The sequence below is a fragment of the Pollachius pollachius genome (genome assembly GCF_949987615.1).
Source record: "Pollachius pollachius genome assembly, chromosome: 13".
Lineage (NCBI taxonomy): Eukaryota > Metazoa > Chordata > Actinopteri > Gadiformes > Gadidae > Pollachius > Pollachius pollachius.
In genome coordinates, this window is record NC_136946.1 from 6,421,789 (window position 1) to 6,441,440 (window position 19,652).

At 44.0% G+C, this 19,652-nt stretch overlaps 1 protein-coding gene across 3 annotated transcripts; it reads right to left on the reverse strand.

Moving 5' to 3' along the window:
• Positions 1 to 5,691: 5,691 nt before the first annotated feature.
• LOC307084482 (NXPE family member 3-like) lies at positions 5,692 to 18,166 on the reverse strand. Of its 3 annotated transcripts, XR_013812318.1 has the most exons (9): positions 18,128 to 18,166; positions 17,571 to 17,679; positions 15,869 to 16,044; positions 14,138 to 14,892; positions 13,988 to 14,058; positions 13,660 to 13,881; positions 13,001 to 13,555; positions 7,395 to 7,476; positions 5,692 to 6,234 (listed from the first exon to the last, which is right to left on the reverse strand). XR_013812318.1 is itself a non-coding variant. In XM_079748888.1 (7 exons), exons 3-7 carry the CDS (start codon positions 16,010 to 16,012, stop codon positions 13,008 to 13,010), a joined length of 1,740 nt encoding a protein of 579 aa, XP_079605014.1. In that variant the 5' UTR covers positions 16,013 to 16,044; positions 17,571 to 17,679; positions 18,128 to 18,166; the 3' UTR covers positions 10,199 to 13,007. The 3 variants fall into 3 exon arrangements, 2 of the variants coding, with proteins under 2 accessions (XP_079605014.1, XP_079605015.1); XM_079748888.1 differs by lacking the exons at positions 5,692 to 6,234; positions 7,395 to 7,476 and having other exon boundaries at positions 10,199 to 13,555; XM_079748889.1 differs by lacking the exons at positions 5,692 to 6,234; positions 7,395 to 7,476; positions 15,869 to 16,044; positions 17,571 to 17,679; positions 18,128 to 18,166 and adding an exon at positions 15,012 to 15,226 and having other exon boundaries at positions 10,199 to 13,555.
• Between the last annotated feature and the right edge of the window lie 1,486 nt (positions 18,167 to 19,652).

The window sequence follows — 19,652 nt, forward strand, 5'->3', positions numbered from 1 at the left end:
GGTACCCCAGATACTGGAACTCCCTCCACCCGATCACGCACTTCCTCGGGTTGGTCGTGAGCCCCGCCCGTCTCAGCGACTGAAGAACGGCTGCCACCTGCTGCATATGCTGCCCCAAAGTGTCACCATAGATGACAATGTCATCAATGTAGGCAGCAGCTTACGCAGCGTGGGGCCGCAATACCCGGTCCATCAGCCTCTGAAACGTGGCGGGGCCCCGAACAACCTGAACGGAAGCACCTTGAACTGGTATATACCGAGCAGAGTGGAGAAGGCCATTTTTTCCCGGGCTGCTGGAGACAGTGGAATCTGCCAGGAGCCGTTCATGCAGTCCAGAGTCGTGTAATAGGTGGCCATGCCAAGCCGGTCCACGAGCTCGTCGATCCGAGGCATTGGGTAGGCATCGAACTTCGAAACCGCGTTCACCCTACGGTAATCAGCACAGAACCAGACAGACCCGTCCGGCTTCCCCACAAGCACGACGGGGCTGCACCAGTCACTGTGGGGCTCCTCGACCACGCCCAACTCTAACATTGTTGGCAATTCGCACTGCACAACTTCTTGTTTATGGATTAACGGGGTGCGGCCGGGCAGGGACAAAAACACGTCGAAGGACTGAAGTTGCAGGCTAGCAACGTCCGCCGCCTGACTCACAGAGAGGTCTTCACCTCGACCGAGCGGAGGGGTGGGACCTGGAGCAGGGACTTCTGGTCCTCTCTCCGCTCTCTCTGGTAGCGTCATCACGAACGCGACAGGGACCGCATCGTTCCACCTCTTAAGGATTTTGATGTGGTATATCTGGTTGTTTTCGCCCCTGTCCGATCGCGCTACCTCGTAATCCACGTCCCCGACTTGCCGTGTCACTGCACTTCACAAGTAATTTGGGGCTAGAGGTGGGCAGCAGTACAAGGACCTTTTCCCCCGGTGTGAGATCGCGTAATCTAGTCCCTCTGTCGTACAGGCGTCTCTGACTCTCCTGGGCTCGGTGCAAGTGCTGACGTGACAATACCCCTAGTGAGTGAATCTTTTCACGCAAGTCCATGATGTACTGTACTTCATTTTTGCTGTCACTGGACCCCTCCTCACAGTTTTCTTAAATGAGGTCCAGGATGCCCCTGGGCTTTCGCCCATAGAGCCACTCAAATGGGGAAAACCCTGTTGAAGCCTGAGGCACTTCCCGCACTGCAAACAACAGAGGGTCTAGCTATTGATGCCAATTTCAACTTCCTCGTGTACGAACTTACGGACCATGGACTTAAACGTCCGGTTAAACCTCTCACACAAGCCGTCCGTGGCTGGGTGATAGACGCTTGTGCGGATTGCCTTGACTTTCAACAACCTGTAAAGTTCCCTAATCGTGCGTGACATGAAATTGGTGCCCTGGTCAGTGAGAATCTCTCTTTTGGGATTGACATGAAACAACGCCTGTGCAACACTCTTCGCGGAAATGTTGCGGAAGCAAAGGAATTGCTTCCAGGTTTCGGGTTGCATAGTCGATCAGGACTAACACAAATCGATACCCCTGTGCGGAACGTTCTAATCGCTCGATAATGTCCATGCCAATTCGGTCGAAGGGGGCTTCCACCAGGGGAAGGGGCTGCAAGGGAGCCCTGGGGACGGCCGGGGGATTCACCAACTGACACTCAATGGACAGGAGGCACACCACCTGCGCACCTCCGCCCGAATCCCCGGCCAATAGAACCAAGCCATTATCCGGTTAAGTGTTTTATCGTATCCCAAAGGCAAAGGGTCGGTCCCCCTCCGCGAAGGTCAACGCCCGGAAACGGCACCGATGTTCCTCTGGATGGAGGCCAAGCCGGTCCCGGATGGCCCTGGCGACGGTGTCGTAGTCCCGTTGGGCCCCGGCCGGCAGACTGTTGGCTCCGAGCTGGGCCTCCCCCGTCAGGAGTGGCAGAAGATGGTGAGCCCACTCCTGACGAGGACACCTAGAGACCTCGGCCTCCAGGAAGGCCTCAGCATCGTCTGCCTCCACCATCTTCGGGATGTGGATGTGGGGCACGGCTCCTGCCCCTTTGGGTTCGTTTCTGCTCGCTCCGGAGGCGAGGACCTCACGGAGAATAGCCCGATCGGCCACCAAGGTCTGGGCTAGCTGGCTGAGCAGCTCGTTCTCCGCATGCTGCAGCTGGCTCTTTCTTTCGAACATCTGGCACAGATGTCCGAGCACACTCGCTAACGGTGATTGTTCCATTATCCGCGCTCAGCCCCACATTTGGCTCCACTGTAGCAGGTTCAATGAGCGAATGGACACCGGGGTTGCTTGGAAGCACACGCAAGTCTTTTATTGGCTTCAATTACGACAGTCCAGAAATTATAAATCTGCTACCGCGGTCACAGGGAGCATTTCCAGAGCCTTTCTCATAAAGTAGTTCAGGGCTCCAGTCCTCTGTCCCTGCTCCTGATCCCTTCCTACTACAAGATAAGGCAGGCACGTAAATACACACTCCCTGATTGGTCTGATTGTGAGCAGGTGTCCGCAATCAGACCCAATCCACCCAGCCGATCCAGTGTGCTCCCAAACTGCCCATACTCCCCCCTGCAGGCCAGACGTCGTATGTCCCCCCACAGTTACCTCATCTGTCCAAACGTGTGAAACGTTTCCTCTTAACTAACGCTAACTAGCTTAAAAGAAAAAAACAGGAAGATGGGCCCATACCAGAGCACCATCACAATAATGGGACGTCCCTGGGCTGTGGTCGAATATACTGTCAACCTAGCAACAGGGAACACATTAGGTAGGCAGATCAATACAGGTAATTGGCCATCCATATCCACACACACACACACGCACACACACACACACACACACACCTACACACACGGATCTGGAATCTCCTCAGGTAAGGTAATTGGCAACTTTGCATTATTATTTTGCTTTTTACTCCAGTGTTTGGGTCGTAATGGAAGGTCCGGGGTGAAGTCTAGGAAAATAAAGTCATGAAATGAACATGCAAGCAAAAGTTCATTTTTTCCTGCTTAAAAAAGGCGGTGTGACACTTAAGACGAGAGTGATAGCGCGCAGTGTGGTTTATCTGTAAAGTCTGCCCTGAAGCCAGTGAGCGACGAAGGCTGTGGATGGAAATCAATCATCCTTGTGTGTGTATATATGTGTGTGTGTGTGTGTTTGGCTGTGTTTATGTGCTTGTGTGCGCATGTGAGTGTTTAAGTGAGTGTTTTTTCTGTATAGTGGGTCATTTTCTCATCCTTCTATCTTCTTCCCTCTCTCTCTCTCTGCTTCCATCATAGTCATTATGTCTCCGGTTAATTGCTAATCTTCCCCCTGGGAGCTGAGAAGGCATGTCGTTTAGAAACCGGAAACAGTTCTTCTTTAAGGCTTGGTGAACTGTTCTTAACTATATCTATGTATATATATATATATATATATATATATATATATATATATATAAAGATTAGATACAACTTTATTAATCTCCTGTAGGAGACATGTGTTAAATATTGTTATGTATACTGTATATATCATTTTAAAATAATGTAGTTCATTATTAACCCTAGTTCATCATTATATACTACTATATATAAGTTTAGGAAGTCTGATGAAGACTTCATCAGTAGGAGATTAGCCCGAGAGAGGCCTAAAGGGATTCTGGTGGGATTTGGGGGCAAAAGGTCTCTTGGCTGAGATTCAAACACATGGCCAGCACATCTGTCCTGCCCCTCATATTTATGCTCAAGTTCATCGAACCCGATGATACTGCTCTGGCATGAAGAACTTCGTACTACAGTATGACTTGGTGGGCAATACGAGGTCATGAAACACTATGCTGGCCTTTGGAACCACACACACACACACACACACACACACATGCTTCAGCTGTCCAAAATCAATTCTGCCCTGTAGTCTTTCGTTCACATTTGCTCACCCCTTGTGCTTTCATGCAATGTAATAAATTGTACAAGATAATAAAGGTGATTTTAGTGTCTGATATAAAGTTGGGTATATATATATATGTATATACTGGGTTATCGTGATCAGCATTTTCCATTGTGATTTGTCCTGATGTATATTGCTGTATATATATATATATATATATATATATATATATATATATGTCACAATGGCAAATGCTGATCACGATAACCCAGTGTGATACGGGTTTACATAACTATTTGGACAATCTTTGGAGGAAACGGCTTATCTCTGGCTCACATCCACGTACAGTCAGTTCGAAATAGATTAGCAGGAATTACCACGTTGTCCATTATACCACTGAATTACGTAAGGGAATATGGGATGTGGAACCTGTATTCCTGTGGGGGACCCCGTTTGGGCCGGGGCCAGGAAACGAGGTAGGAGGCTAGTTCAGAAGTAAAGAAATCTCAGCAGCATTATGTATGGGTGCTACTAGTTTTGATGTGATTAGTTTAGCACTTTCTTGCTAATTGTTTGAGAAATGGAAATAGTCTTGTCCCCCTATTTTGTCGAATATCCAAAGCACTCTATTGATATGCTGCCCCATTTTGGTGGTTGTCCATTTCTCGTCAGCATTATCTAGTTCCGGCCACAGACTAAATTCAAAAAATCTCTTTAAACTCCTTTTCAAAAGAGGTTTATTCATAAACAAAAAGCCTTTGAAGTACATTAGCCAAAGCTGGGCTAAATGACGCCAAGTGTGGATTACTTGAATTGTAGCACTGCTGTTTAGCTGCCAAAAACAGCTTTGTGTTTGTATTGCAAATTTAATTCACTGTTGTGCATGTGTGCGTGCGCGTCAGTGTGAGAGAATCCTCTTGTTCTAATATTATACTGACAGCCCCTAATACCGCCCCAGCCTGCTAGCATCATCCAGTGATGAAAACTAGAAATACATTTTAGAAACTGACCTCTTGGCATTTTGGAAAACAAACACTGCAGAAACCTGAAGTTATTAACAAGGGTTCGGAAAACCATTATCCCACTCACATTGTTACAAATGACATCAACAATTAATTTAGATGTTAGTGTGGCCCCTTAATTTAGATGTTAGCAAACCGTTTGAGTGCTTAAGTTGCTAACGTTTAAAATTGAATTGATTGACCAGATAAGCAGGATAACCTCATTGACAGAGGAAGGGGAGGAAAAGATTATTTGACAACGGCAGCCTTTGCAATGCTATGTAGACAGAAGGATCTCACACGGAACCTTTACCCCCGCAGTCTCATGATCGATGCATGGCTGTTAGCTCACTTTCACTTTATCACCTCTTTCTTGCTCTAATCTCTCCCTCCCTCTATCGCTCTGCCTCCATCTCTTCCTTTAATTTTCTCTCTCTCACTCCAAGTCTTTCTCTCTCTCTCTCACTCCAAGTCTCTCTCTCCCTACAAGTCTCTCTCTCTAACTCTCTTAAAGACTCTATCTCTCTCCAAGACTCTCTCTCTCTCTCTCCAAGACTCTCTCTCCTTCCAAGTCTCTCTCTCTCTAAGTCTGTCTCTCTCTCTAAGTCTCTCTCTCTATGATCGACGCATGCCTGCTAGGTCCCTTTCACTTAAGTCTCTCCCTCACTCTATCGCCCAACCGCAGTCTCTCTCCCTCCCTCTAGGAATGGAGAGATAGAGATGAGGTGTTGTCTCTTCTACACTAGAAGGGACAAGTGCTGAACGTAAACTACAACCGTGTTCCTCCGAACCCCCAACATCCCGCAATCAACGGTCAACTGAACGAGCTGCACTTCGTATAATTGTTTAATTTTATTAATTGAATCTAAATCCATTCATCACAAAGCAACCTTTTCATTTTAAAACAAATATTTGTTTCGATAGATAGAAATGAATGTATTGTATTGTGTATAAAAACATTGCTTCTGTATTTAATCACTCAAACTCTTACTACTATTTGAATAAGCAGCCTTATAAAGAACCATGGAATATATATTGTAACAAAAATCAATTATAAAATGTACAAAAGAATGACTAACGCTTTGCCTTCTATAAAAAGGTAGGTATTTCTAAAGAAAATTACAGGAGTGATGTTGCTAACAGTAATCCTGACAGTGCTGCCATGAACCCAGTTTGCTGGCACTATGGGTCGGGGTACTAGTCATGTATCCCGCTCACTCCTGCCTTGCCGCCTGCTGATGCCGTCCCTCTTCCTCTACCCACCGGCCTTCCTCTTGATGCACCGCTAGCTCTTCCTTTGCTTTTTCCTGTGGCCGTCCCTCTTTTGTTTTCCTGTCATGGGTCTTGCCCGCTGTTATGGGGGTCTCGGGGCATCATCGACAGCTGAAATTGATACACCCAATGACGAGCTATCACTAGCTGTCTTCTTGGAACATGCAGTAGTAACATGTCAACAGAAGCACTTACAAAAATCTTGAGATACGGAAAGGACATGATCAGCAACAAACAATATCTATGAAGCTATATTGAAAGAGCTGTCATGTGTTTTAGAAAACGTTAGTACTTTTACTTATTAATGTAAAGTGTGTTAATAATTTAGCAATACATTTGTTAAGTTAAACAGTCTTCTGTAAATACCAAGTGTTGCATTCTATTTGTGTCACTATATATTAGAGCCCGACCAATTTACCATATTATCGTCCGATATTGAGCATTTTCCAAACTATCGGTATAGTCTTTTTGTTCAAAGGACTTTGAGTTTCATATCTTAAGTTTGTATTTTTATACATTTTATTTATCAGAACTTTAATATATTTTGATGTTCTTTTCTGTTGTGACAATAAAACAATAAAATAAAGTTAATTTTTAAACTGCATTACCTTATAACTTTAGAAAGGACTCATGAATAACCAAAAATAACCAATGTTAGGGAAATCTGTTTATGTTTTGTTACGCGTTTCTGGAATTTCTTTTTAAAATATATATCGGCCGATATATCGGAATATCGGATTTTTAAATCACAAAATATTTGTATCGTATCGGCCTTAAAAATCCATTATCAGTCAGGCTCTACTACATATATAATATGGTTCATTACAATGTTTTTTTGTTTATGTAATTACAACAACGGTTTGGTTTAAGACGTTGAATATGGGAATGACTTCCAATGCAGGAGATATACATAATTAGCAACAAGTCAAACTTTTGCACGAGCTGTGCGTCATTTCAAACGTAGCTTACAACAGTGATAACTGTTACAGAAGGCTAAATACCTCATTAAGTGATGTGACATTTTAATATCGATCTAGCCTTAAGTAGTGGTATTAACCCTAGTTAGTTTGATTTTTTTGAACAGTGCTGGGCTAAAATGGCCCACCATGCTATTCTCCATGTAACTTTATCTAATTCTGATTTCCCTAATCCATCTAAATTTAGCAGGTTAACGTAACTTTGGCCGACATAAATTGCGGCTATTTCATTACAAATTATTTAAATAACATTAAGTGATTAAACGTAGCATGTATAAAGCTTCCATACATTACCTCGTCCGTGAATCTCCCCCCCTCCCCCATCTTGCCTGGACTTGGCGTGATCCAAGGAGCGCAACAGTAGTCACGTTTCCATCTAAAAGGTGAAGCAAATCTTTAGAAAGTTTGCAAAAAAGAAATTCGAATTAGGTGCGTTTCCATCAAGTGGTTGGAGCGGAAAACGACACACATTCCAGGGCTTGTCGTATCCTTTTGATAACATCCTCTCTTAGGTCCTGATATATAGTGGAATTGCATTTTTTTTACAGCTAAAATAGCTGTAATGTTTTTTTCTTCAATGAGAGCAAGGAAAAGTTTTTCCTCTTCAGCGGTCCACACGTATCTATTATTCACATTGGCCATCTGTTCCATGGACGTATTTAAAGGATACATTGTACATATTTATAATTCGAAATTCGCCCCAGCCTTTATACCACAGATAATATAGGGTATATGGCATAGAACCGCATTTTCTGATTACAGTGCATTAATGCATTTTCCACATTGTACCAGCTCTCGTTTTCAAGGCTGAACAGACAATTTGACTGGAATTACTTATTAGGTGTCCATATATCAGGGATTAATGGACACGGTATAATTAAAGGATATGCAAACAAAGACATCCTTATATATATATATGATATAGGATGTCTATGTATACAAACGCTTAAAAATATATTGACGCTACAAGTTGATGCTGGCAGGGTTGCTATGGCCGGTCGTTATGCGGAATTCGGAAGGACGTTGTCAGTCCTGTGTGTTTAATGTTCACTACGTCACAGCTGTTTCGAAAAGTGTGTTTCCATCTCCCATTTTGCGCATTTACTCAGTGTTGGGAAAGTTCACTTTCTACGTGAACTAGTTCAAAGTTCAGTTCACAAATTTTAAAATGAACTAGTTCAGTTAAACGTTCATAGTTCAAATTTTTTAACAAAGTTCACAGTTCCAAAAAATGAACTAGTTCATAGTTCTTTTTTTCAATATGTTGTTGTGAGCTATTATTTTTTTCCGGTATTTTGAACATTGAGCCCCCTTTGTGGTTTGTCTAGGATGAAATAGAGTGGTTGAATCAAGTATCGTAGTGAAATACAGTTTCTATCTTGTTTTATTGCACATTTAGCGCATTTTGTAAATCCCATTGATTTCTGTTGGAAGGCTCATTGCTCGTTGGCCGGAAACGGAAAGGGGGGGTGTTCGCGTTTGGTTGTAGTCTTTTCTCTCTGTTCTAGCCCTACTATTGAGACGGAGAACTGAGCGAACTAGAGACTACAACCAAACGTAAACAGCCCCCCTTTCCGTTTCCGGCCAACAAGCAATGATTCTAGGAGGTATTCTAGTCCGCTGAGCTATGAGCCAGAGAGCTAACGTTATGGATTGTGCATATTTATAATTCGAAATTCGTCTCAGCCTTTATACCACAGATACTCTAGGCTCTATAGCATATAAAAGCATTGTCTGATTACAGTTTAATTCATTTTTTCACAATTTAACAGCTCTCGTTTTGAAGAACAATCACCGCGCCATTCGTTTCAATGGGAATCGCGACGGTCTATACTTTCAACATAAAGTGTACATATCTATAATTTGAAATTCGTCCCAGCCTTTATACGACAGATAAAAATAGGGTCTATAGCATATAACCGCGTTTTCTGAATTCAGTTTAATGTAACAGTAAGCTGACAACACCGCAACTGCAAATTAATCACACAGAGATAACCATGGCAATCGGTCAAACAACACGACATTCTGCTCGCGCATCCGCCGTGTTGATAAACAAATAACCCCCCTATTGAACAAAGTTAAGGCAGTAATACAGTACGTTCAGTTCACGTTCGCCAAAAATGTAAACGAGTTCATGAACTATCGTTCAATGACCGCGTTCAGGCACAACAATGCATTTACTCTCTTTCACATTTCTCAAAAACCACCTCAAGCGAGCGGATAAACTTTTTTGCGAATTAGAGGATTTCTATGCGAATGTTGGTGTTTCCATCACGTTTACTGATTCGATACTTCAAAATTCGCATAAAATCAGGGGGATGGAAATGCAGCTAGTGTAGTTCCGTTAGTGAAAATCCCATTAATATTCTGCATCGAGGTTATGATTAAAAATATGCTCTTGTAGAAGCCACAAGTTAAAGTAAAGTTTTCAGAAAAACTTGTTTGATTCACGTTGTCATTTAAAAGTAGTACACTACCCACAATAACTAAAGTGTAACACAACATGTTTGATTGTTGGAGCTCGCTGATACGTGGAAACGTTTACCACCGGCGCGAAAGTCTAACCGTCGATTACTGCAACCTGAAATCGATTACCGCAGAGTAACCACGTGATTTCCCTTTCTGACATGATGCGTTTTTTTTAGAGGTGAGGACAAGAGAGTCCAAATGGGTGAAACCAGTACAAGTCAGGCCATGTACTGGACGCAAGTGTTTGTGGGGGCGAGGCTTGAAAGAGAAGACATACAGGGTTGTGGTGAGTTTTGCTGGCTGGCTAGTTAGGTAGCCCACATGAGTTGTACTAATCATGTCGTTATCATGCTGCTGAATAATAATAACAAATATATATGATATAGCAGTGCTATATAGTCATTTGGGTTAGATAAAGGCTGGGAATACATAATGTTGAATGAATACATAACTGAATTACATGCATAAAAAACAAGTAACTTTATTCCCTTAAGTAACTATCCATTGTGTCTTTGCAACCACACTCGTGAATGGGTGGAACCACCATTGACGGACGCCCAAGCAGTGATTGCATGTTGTCCATGACAACACTATATACACTTTATGACACACACACACACACACACACACACACACACACACGGTCAGCAGTGGTTTATGGGATGAGTGGGATGAGTTACTTCCTCGTTCCAACTAATCTACGCAGTCTTGTACCCAGGGCAGGCGATCGGCATAGGCAACCTAGGCGCACGCCTAGGGCGGCAAATGTGTTGGGGGCGCCCTCTGGTGGCGACCTTAATTAATTAGTTTATTTCAATTGCTTGAACACTATAGACACATGCTTAGACCAAAGTAACACAACTTGAAGTTTTTGTTACTATACCTTAAACACATGTAACCATTTCTTAAACAAAAGCGCTGCTTTGCACTTTAGTTGCTATTCTGCAACACACTTGCTCCTGCACACTATTTCAAACATAAGACACTTAGTTCAAAAATGACATCTCAGTATATCATTGGGAAAACACATCTATTCAAAATACTAAACAAATTAAAAATACTTAAATACACACCTCAAAACACTTACTTACAAAACTGAACACCTATGAGCCAGCTACAAAAAGGCCAAAGGGCAATTGTGCACGTCCCGGGGCAACGCGGGGGAAATATATCATTGTGTGCCACCATAAGCCTTCGAGGGTAACTGCACCATCATGCAAAAATATGTCCCTACAATGCCCAACACATCATCACACTTCTAGATGCACTTCATGATGCAGCTGAACAGGACAGATCAGAGCAGCCCAGGTTTGTTGTCTGGGATAATGTTCATTTCCATCGGGCTGTTTTGGTCCAGAACTGGTACACCAACCATAAACAATTTGATGTCATATTCTCGCCATTTCTAAACCCTATAGAAGGTTTTTTTCGGCTTGAGGATGTAGTGTATATGACCACCAACCACATGCCCGCATGTCTCTTCTGCCTGAGGAGACATTGAGGTAAGGTCAATCCATGGATGGATTCGGCACACAAGACGAGGATCCATAAGCCCTCCCACGCACAATTGCCGTGTTTTTCTGTGTTTATGTACAGTACAGTTGTGTATTTTTGGTTAATTTTTGTTATATTTTAGCTTGACCAAAAGGGAAGGGGCAACTTCTCAAAGATTCTTTAGATGAGTTGGAGATGTGGAAGGATGTGTTTTCTATCCCAGAAAAATTAAGATGAAGCAGTACTGTCTTGTTGAAGAGTCTTAAGCTGGGCAGACACTGTACGATATTTTCAATCGTTTGACTCAGCTTAAAAATTTTGCTGCTCACGATTCATGTTGTCACACTATACGGCCCGATGCTCTGATGCGTTGTGTAATACCCTAACGAGGGGCGACCAGTTTCAAACAGCTTTGCTCTTGTCGCGACCATACGATTGCTGATCGGGAGTTGGTCGTGAGGTCGCTTCTCGTTACCCCATGTATACTACCCGATGCACAACACACGATTAAGCCGAAACTCGGCTGAACAATCTGTCTGAAAATAGGCCAAAAATCGCCCAGTGTCTGCCCAGCTTTAGTTCAGGAATCAAGGTTTGAAGACAGTAGGCCTACTTCTCTTTCCCTGGCAGCTCTGGGTGTCACCGAGCTGCTGCTGATGGCCAAAGACGGTGTGACAAGAGAAGAGGTCGTCAGGAGGATTCCAAAGATCTTATCGTGAAGGTAATATCTGTCTCTTTCTAAAAAAGCTTTTTAAAATGATCTTGAATCAAGTAAACGTCACTGAATGTCGCAACTTTTAACAAAGGAACAAGGGTTAAGCATGTAAACAGCTTATTTGTCAGGAACATTTACAGTAGTGCAGGTTTAATCCAAACATTCAAGACTGTACAAGTAAACGAAGATGAGTCATGAGATTCGACGTATTGCTGCCTTTAGCAGAAACTTTTTTCTTGCACGTTCTGCAGACAGGATAACTGTCTTCAATCAACTGTCCTTCGGCATTCTCATAATACCCAAAATATGCCCATACTTCAGACTTTGTCCTCATGGGCAACCATTGTCGAATAGTCGGAGTCACGTAGAAAATCTAATAATGAATGTGGCTATCGTTATTCATTACACGGCTCTTCTCAATACTGTTGAACGCTCCGTTCACTTGCATGAGCCTTAACAACTTCCGGTGGAGAATCATTTTTTGATAATTCACCGTTGCTAAGCATATAATGACCGCTGCCAAGGAAAGTTGATTTTCTTTCTGTCGTATCACTCCGCAAGTAGTCCGGTAATGTTTCAACCCCAGTGTCCTTGGTTGCTAAGCAACGTCAACGTCTTTGGCATACTATTGCTCTGCTGATCAACACTACGAATGCTGGTAACAAATATATTGTAAAAAGACACACAGTGTGAACTTATTTTTTTGGCCATAGTTTCCATATGCTCCAGACGTGTCTAGTTTACCGTCACGCAGGCTTTGTTCAGTAAAATAAATAGCGATCTGTTTTCGACGCATGTAGGCCTACCTGCCTAAGCCCCCGTTTAAATAATTTTGATGTTGAATGTTGATGGCGCAGTTGTTGAAATAAACATTGATTTCATACAAATCATGAAAGCCTCTCCCTGTGTCATTGTGTGTGCGTATACGAGTTGCGTGCGTCAGTGGTGGATGGTGATCAAAAATGTTGGGGGGTTTGGGGGTCTGGAATTTAATTTAATTAATTCATTGGTGTATAAAAAAAGATAGCGATGAAATATTGAACCAAGACACAGTTTACATCTGAAACACAAATATTTACATCTTCAGGATTAGAGATTACATTTGAAACATAATCTGATATTTTAACAACCAACCTGAGGCTACAAGAAAAGACAGAAGGATGCGTCTCCTACCCGCTCCTCAATCACATCTATCTGAATCCAGTACTTCCCCCCTTCTTACTTTGCCATTAGCTCTTCTTCTTTTCAGGGCACACACGAGACAGGAGGAGATCCACCATGTTCTTGATGATGGGCGGGGGCGGGTGGATGTTGTGGGGGCTATGATGGGCTAAAGTCATCTCCCAGGCATCCACAAACACAACACCCAGGCCCTTGAACATCGTCCTGAGAACCTTGTCGATCTGCAGCGAGAACCAGTCGCTGCTGTGCTTGCTTGTCGTCTGGTCCATGGCCACAAAGTTAGCCGAGCGGATTATCACGAGGGTTCCGGGGCCCCGGTCCAGGAGCCGTACCAGCGCCTGGCGGACGTGCCGCATGCGGCGTATGTAGACCTCAATGGGGAAAGATGTGAAGTGGGCCCAGATGCTGAAGGCCACCACGGTGTCGGGGCCTCCGGCCAGGCCGTCCAGCTCATTGGCGACGTAGCGCAGCTCGCTGGTGCTGACAGGGAGGATTCTGATGGGCGGACCGTGACAGCGGTAGTTCATCAGGATGTTGTTTTTAAAGTCCACCGCCATCAAGGGCCCAACCTTCCTTGAACGGTGCAGGTTGAAATCTGATTTGAAGGAATGACCGAAATAACGTACACATTGGAAATTAACAATGGGACATGAATAAGGGTCAGAGCATCGTGCACACAGAGATAAAGTCAGTGCTCACCTGGTATGAATGCGCTGAGGTACTCAAACCACTGCCTCATCGTGGAGTCTCCGTACATATGGATCACCTTGCCAGTAAGGCACTGCGTGATGGACGTGGAGTCGTTAAACTGGCGAACAGAAGTTCCACCGAGGGGCCTCCAAGTGCCTTGGTAGTAATAGCCAGAAGGGGTGTACTTGTCCGGCTCTGCTTTGATGGTGCAGCTTTCTAACTCTGTTTCATCTTGGATAAGAGTATTACAAGACATTTCAAAAGAAGAAAGCCATAAAACTGTGCCCCACCACCACCTAAGCAACCTTCTCCACAAACTTTAGCCATGAGTGTGTACCTTTCTTATGAGGAAGCACGTTGATCCGATCGCGTCCTGACGCATGGATGACAACTTTGAGGTTCATATGGCTGCGAGTAATTAAACAAATAGGTATGAAACACATTTCCAAAGTTATAAATTACATGAACGAAAAAAACAGCGCCAGACCTCTGAAAGAGCAGTGCTTCTTTGTTGGTGAAGAGGGGATTCTCGTAGCCTCCCATGGCGTGGGTGATCCTGGTGTCACAGCTCAGCAGCTTAGGCTTCAAGCAGTACCAGGGCTCCCCTGTGAGGAGGTCGGTGTAGTCGCACAGTGCCTGCTGCGGTGAATCAAGCGGCATGCACGGGATGCACGTGGTGGTCTCGGACAGCTTGCCCGAGCGGAACAGACTCTTGAAGAAGACCCGGTTGGGCCGCTCCTCCCGGAGTCTCTGCAGCACGGCCACAGCCTCACTGGAGTGCACCATGGTGATCTGCACCTGGGCCGAGCCCCCCCACAGCAGGGGAAACACTGCCGAGTAGGAGCCGTTGAGGTGATCCACTACCTTACCCGCCACCCCGGCCACCAGCGCCGGGGAGTGCAGCCGGGCCACCAGGAAGTCCCCGCCGTAGCGCTTGGGACTGCCCTGGAAGTCGTGCATCTGGACCAGGGCCTCCAGCTGGTCCCCAACATGCCACTTCTTCTGGCCCTTTGAGGGCAGGATGGTGAACAGGCTGTGCACAGGGTCGCTGGTCTGGTGTAGGGGCGCAGGGGCGGGGCGGGCGGGGAGCTTGGGCCAGGCGATGGCTTTGAGGAGGTAGCGATCCTCCAGGGCTTCATAGGGGCTGGGCTCCAGGCCCACGTGTCTGCAGAAGGTGTGGGCTTGGTACGGAGGGGCGGGCCTCATTTGGGCTGTGTGGCTGCTGTTCTGCCAGCCCAGGTTCTGAGGAGGACGAGAAGAGAGGTTTGGTTCAATGTGAAGGTGACCACGCCCTTGTGCAGTAGTCTTGAAAACTAGTCAGTGTTTGCCTTCATGTTGCTGTGGACAGACAGTTCGACTACCTCTGTTTGTGGAGCCAGTCCGAACCTTTGCGGACACATGACAAATCGGTGTATTGCCATGCGTGAGGGCCTGGATTACACATTTTGGTTAGTGCTGCTTGCATAGTTCGTACATACCATAAAATATATTGTGGCGAGCAGCACGGGAAGGAAGAGACGGGAGCCCAGATTGAACCAATTATGCAGTTCCGTGCCCCATACACCGCACGACTACGGACTACCTTTATTAACGACCACGAACATAAGAGAAACACGGGACACCTGACCAACACACACAACACTCTCACTAATGGTCCCGATCACACTACACATCACACAAATATGGAACAACATACAATTAACACACAACCAATAAAGACCCCAAACCCGTTAACCCCACTTAACCTAACAGAATAAATTAACAAAACCCCTTTTGTCAACTGACAACCCCAATTCCCAGAATCCCCGCGGCTCCGGAACATGGCGCCCACACCCGTGGTCGCCACAATATATATATATATATATATATATATATAATGATCATCCGTGTCATTTCTTACCATTCAGCTGTGATAGCCAGCATTTAGGGAGGTTTATGGTGCATACTGGTTGATATCACTGAGGTGGGTGCTACACACTGGTAGAGGAAGTGTGATGTCCCCAAAAAAAACAATTTTTCATTTTTTATAGTGCAATAAAAATGAAAGACGTGCTATTATTAAGGTGTATTTCATGTTAATTCAGGAAGGCCTAGCATTAAGCTGTGATAAAAAATATAATAAAGGATCACAAATAGTATATTTTGGGCCCACTAAGTCACTCAGGAATTAAACAAAATGTTACTTTGTCACACACACAATGACCGATGCAACACTAACCTCCAGAGTGAGAACGTTGCGTAGCAGGAACATGAGACCAGAGATTGCGAGGAGGAGGAAGATAAGAGCATAGTTGGCGCGATATCGACACATTCCCTTCAGCCCCCCATGGTTAACTAATGCTTCATATTCCACGTTCAACATTGCGGCAGTAGTTGTCCTGGAGTTTGTTAACACTAAAACAATAGAGAGAGGAGAGACGGATTAAAAACCTAACTTTCATAGATTATGTTGTAGAGTGGGATACTTACATCTGACCACTAGAGGGCAGTAGTGCCAGTGATTTGTACAGAAATCCACCGTTGTCTATACTGAGGAGTAGGCAGTTAAATGTATATATAACAGAATACGGTGACACCAGTTTGTCTTGTCGACTTGTCAACAACGTATGTTGGCGGGTTAAAAATAAGAATGTTTGAGTTCTGAAAGCCTCAACTCTGCTTTATTTCGTTTTTTTTTTGTAAAATACAAAAGAATGGAATGGGCCTGCCTCGGCCAACACACACACACACACACACACACACACACACACACACACACACACACACACACACACACACACACACACACACACACACACACACACACACACACACACACGCACAATGACCGAGCATTAACCTACTGACTAAGAATAATAATATGATTGGGCAGGGCCACCCAATAAGAACATGAGAACATGGTCAAATTCTGTGTGGGTTACTTGAACATGTCAAATGCAGTTGATTCACATTCATCAGATAAATTGTATATCATATAATAACAAGAAAATGGTGTATCTAATTTTATGAATCCATAAAGCATGTGGCTTTCTAGGGGATCTGGCATATACAATATTAACCTATGGTCTAGTTTTGAACATATGCACGACTTACATCTTGTCAGTTTTCCTGTCAATTGTTGTTTTCATTTCACTCAGATTTACCATTATGACTTAGATATAATGTATAAAATGTAGATTTAGGATGTAGATATAGATTCAAGATTTCGATTTAAAATATAATTCTAAGTTTATAAATGTGAATAAGTGCCTAAAAAATTTCTGTGTATTTTGCGGGGTGTTTATTTGCTAAATCTGGGGAAAATTAAGCAAAGCTTGAGCTAAATCTGGAATTAGTGCACAATGATCAGTGGCTCACTAAAAATAACATAACAAATATGGTTATTTTGTAACGATAGATAGGTCGGGGTCTGTCTGTTGGGCCATCATAAAAGCATGTCATTCAGCGGCAAAGGATTACAAACGGCACTCCATAGAAGTACGTAATTCACTGTAAAGGATTTGTGATGCACGTGATGGAAGTACTGAAATAACAGTGTGCACATGCGCCGACAAATGTGGTACATTCAGCTAGCTAACTAGCAGCGGCAATGGTAAAACATTTAATTAGTTCAAATTACCCAAATTACTATAATTCAAGTAAGTAAACTGCCTCCCATTATTTCTCCCAAACAGCCATATATTTGCTCAGCAGGTCGTTAATACACTGTAATAATATAATACGAACCAAGTAGTTAAAAAATAACTACAGAATAAGCAAAGATGACTTATATTTCTTATTTCTAGCTGTTTTTTTTTGTATAAACTTGAGCGTGAGTTGTTAAGCACATGATAAACTGGAAATGTCCTTAGTCCAAGCCCTTTGGAGACAGTATATATTTCTTTAAATATCAGTATAAAATCAAAAAGAGATTATCTTACAATCGTTTTTAGAGTCTTAAATGTAGCTTGAGAGCTTCGACTGGTGTTCGACTTTAATTCTGTCCTCCTTTCACCACTGGCATTTTAACACCTTCTGACACCGTGGAAACTATGAAAATGGACAGAAATACAAATGCCATAGTACCAGATTTCAGTAAATAATACATAGAAATCATGTTCACATTTTAAACTTAAACAAATGCATTTTTTGTAAACTTTAGCAATAAATTTTACATGAAACTACCGTTTTTAAACTGCTATGATTTGCAGCTCTTATTCAAATAAAATAATGACAGTTTCTCTCCGTTTTAAATAAATGAAACACTCTTTTTACAATGAATACACCATTAGTCTCCTACTACCTCCTTCTGCTTCCAAGGGCACTAAGTTTGAGCTCAGCCTGCTATTAGCCCGTCTTCCTCACACACATACCTTGCGGTAACAGTCTTTACACAAGAAATACAATGACACAAAAAACACAGTGAACCACAATAAATAACCTTTTACAAGTTTTAACGCAGGAAACGACATGTAAATAGTTTGTTTGCATGTTTTACCAACTCTGTAGCATCGTGAGCGGGTGCTTTTTGTCGAGACGGAGGCAGGAAGTCTACTGTCTTTGATAACAGGAAGTAAGAAAATAAGAGTGGTGCAAAAATCAAAGTTGCAGAACTTATAGACAAAATTAACTGCCATTTACACTCCCACCAAATCCTGCTACAATGAATGAGCAAATACACAAGAAGCAAATGAATTGTACAGGATTTCTTGACTCTAATTAATGAATTACTTTACATTGAACTGTCAGAGGTATACAAATGATTTGTATCACATCATAACACTAAAGCAGTGTGCACATAACTGTTGTGGTTTGTTCTTCTCAATTTTCAAGGAGAAACACTCATTTTTGGATTGGTCTCTCATTAACTGAGGGTTTGGAAGGGGGATCTTGTTTTCTTTGAGACTTTCGCTCTCCTACTTGCACTTTGACTCGACGGACTAAGCCATCGCTGTCTTGAACAGTCTCAACCACTCATCCTAGTTGCCAATGATTTCTCGGGAGGTTCCTCCTACCTCACCGACAGGCAACAGTTCGTCTCGCTCTCTGGTCACACATCCACCCTCTCTCCTGTCACGCAGGGGGTCCCTCAGGGCTTAGTCCTCGGCCCCCTTCTTTTCATCTGCTACCTCTTCCCCCTCGGTGACATCATCCGCAACCTCAACCTCAACCCCCTGGACTTCCACTGCTACGCTGACGACACCCAGATCTGCATCACCACCAAACCCACCCAAAATCCTCCCCTCACCCAACTCGAAACCTGCATCTCTACAATAAAAGCATGGCTGACCCTCAATTCCCTCAAACTCAATAGTGACAAAACAGAGCTCCTCCTCATAGGCACCAAATCCACTCTCAAAAAAACGTGACCCATCTCCCTCACCATCGACACCGCGACCGTCACTCCCTCCCCCCTGGCCCGCAATCTTGGTGTTATCATGGACCCCACTCTCTCCTTTGTTTCCCATGTCAGCTCCATTGTTAAGACCTCCTACTTCCACCTCCGCCGCATTGCCAAAATCAGACACTGCCTGTCCCCCCCTGCTGCTGAATCCCTTATCCACGCCTTCATCTCGTCCCGTCTTGACTACTGCAACTCCCTCCACACTGGCATCACCTCTCATTCCCTCCATAGACTCCAAATGGTCCAAAACTCTGCTGCACGCCTTCTCCCTCACACCCCGTCTCGTGAACACATCACTCCTGTTCTCGTCACGCTCCACTGGCTCCCCATCAAACAACGCATCAACTTCAAAATCCTCCTCCTGACTTTCAAAGCTCTCCACCACCTGGCCCCACCCTACCTGTCTGACCTCCTCATCCCCCATCGCCCCTCCCGACCCTCAGATCCTCCTCCACTCTCACTCTGACTGTCCGACCATCCAAACTTAAAACCTTTGGTGACGGAGCCTTCTCAAGAACAGCACCCCGACTCTGGAACTCTATCCCCCAACCTGTCCGCAACTCTCCCACGCTTCCCATATTCAAATCCCGTTTAAAAACCTAAGCCTATGTCCTCCCCT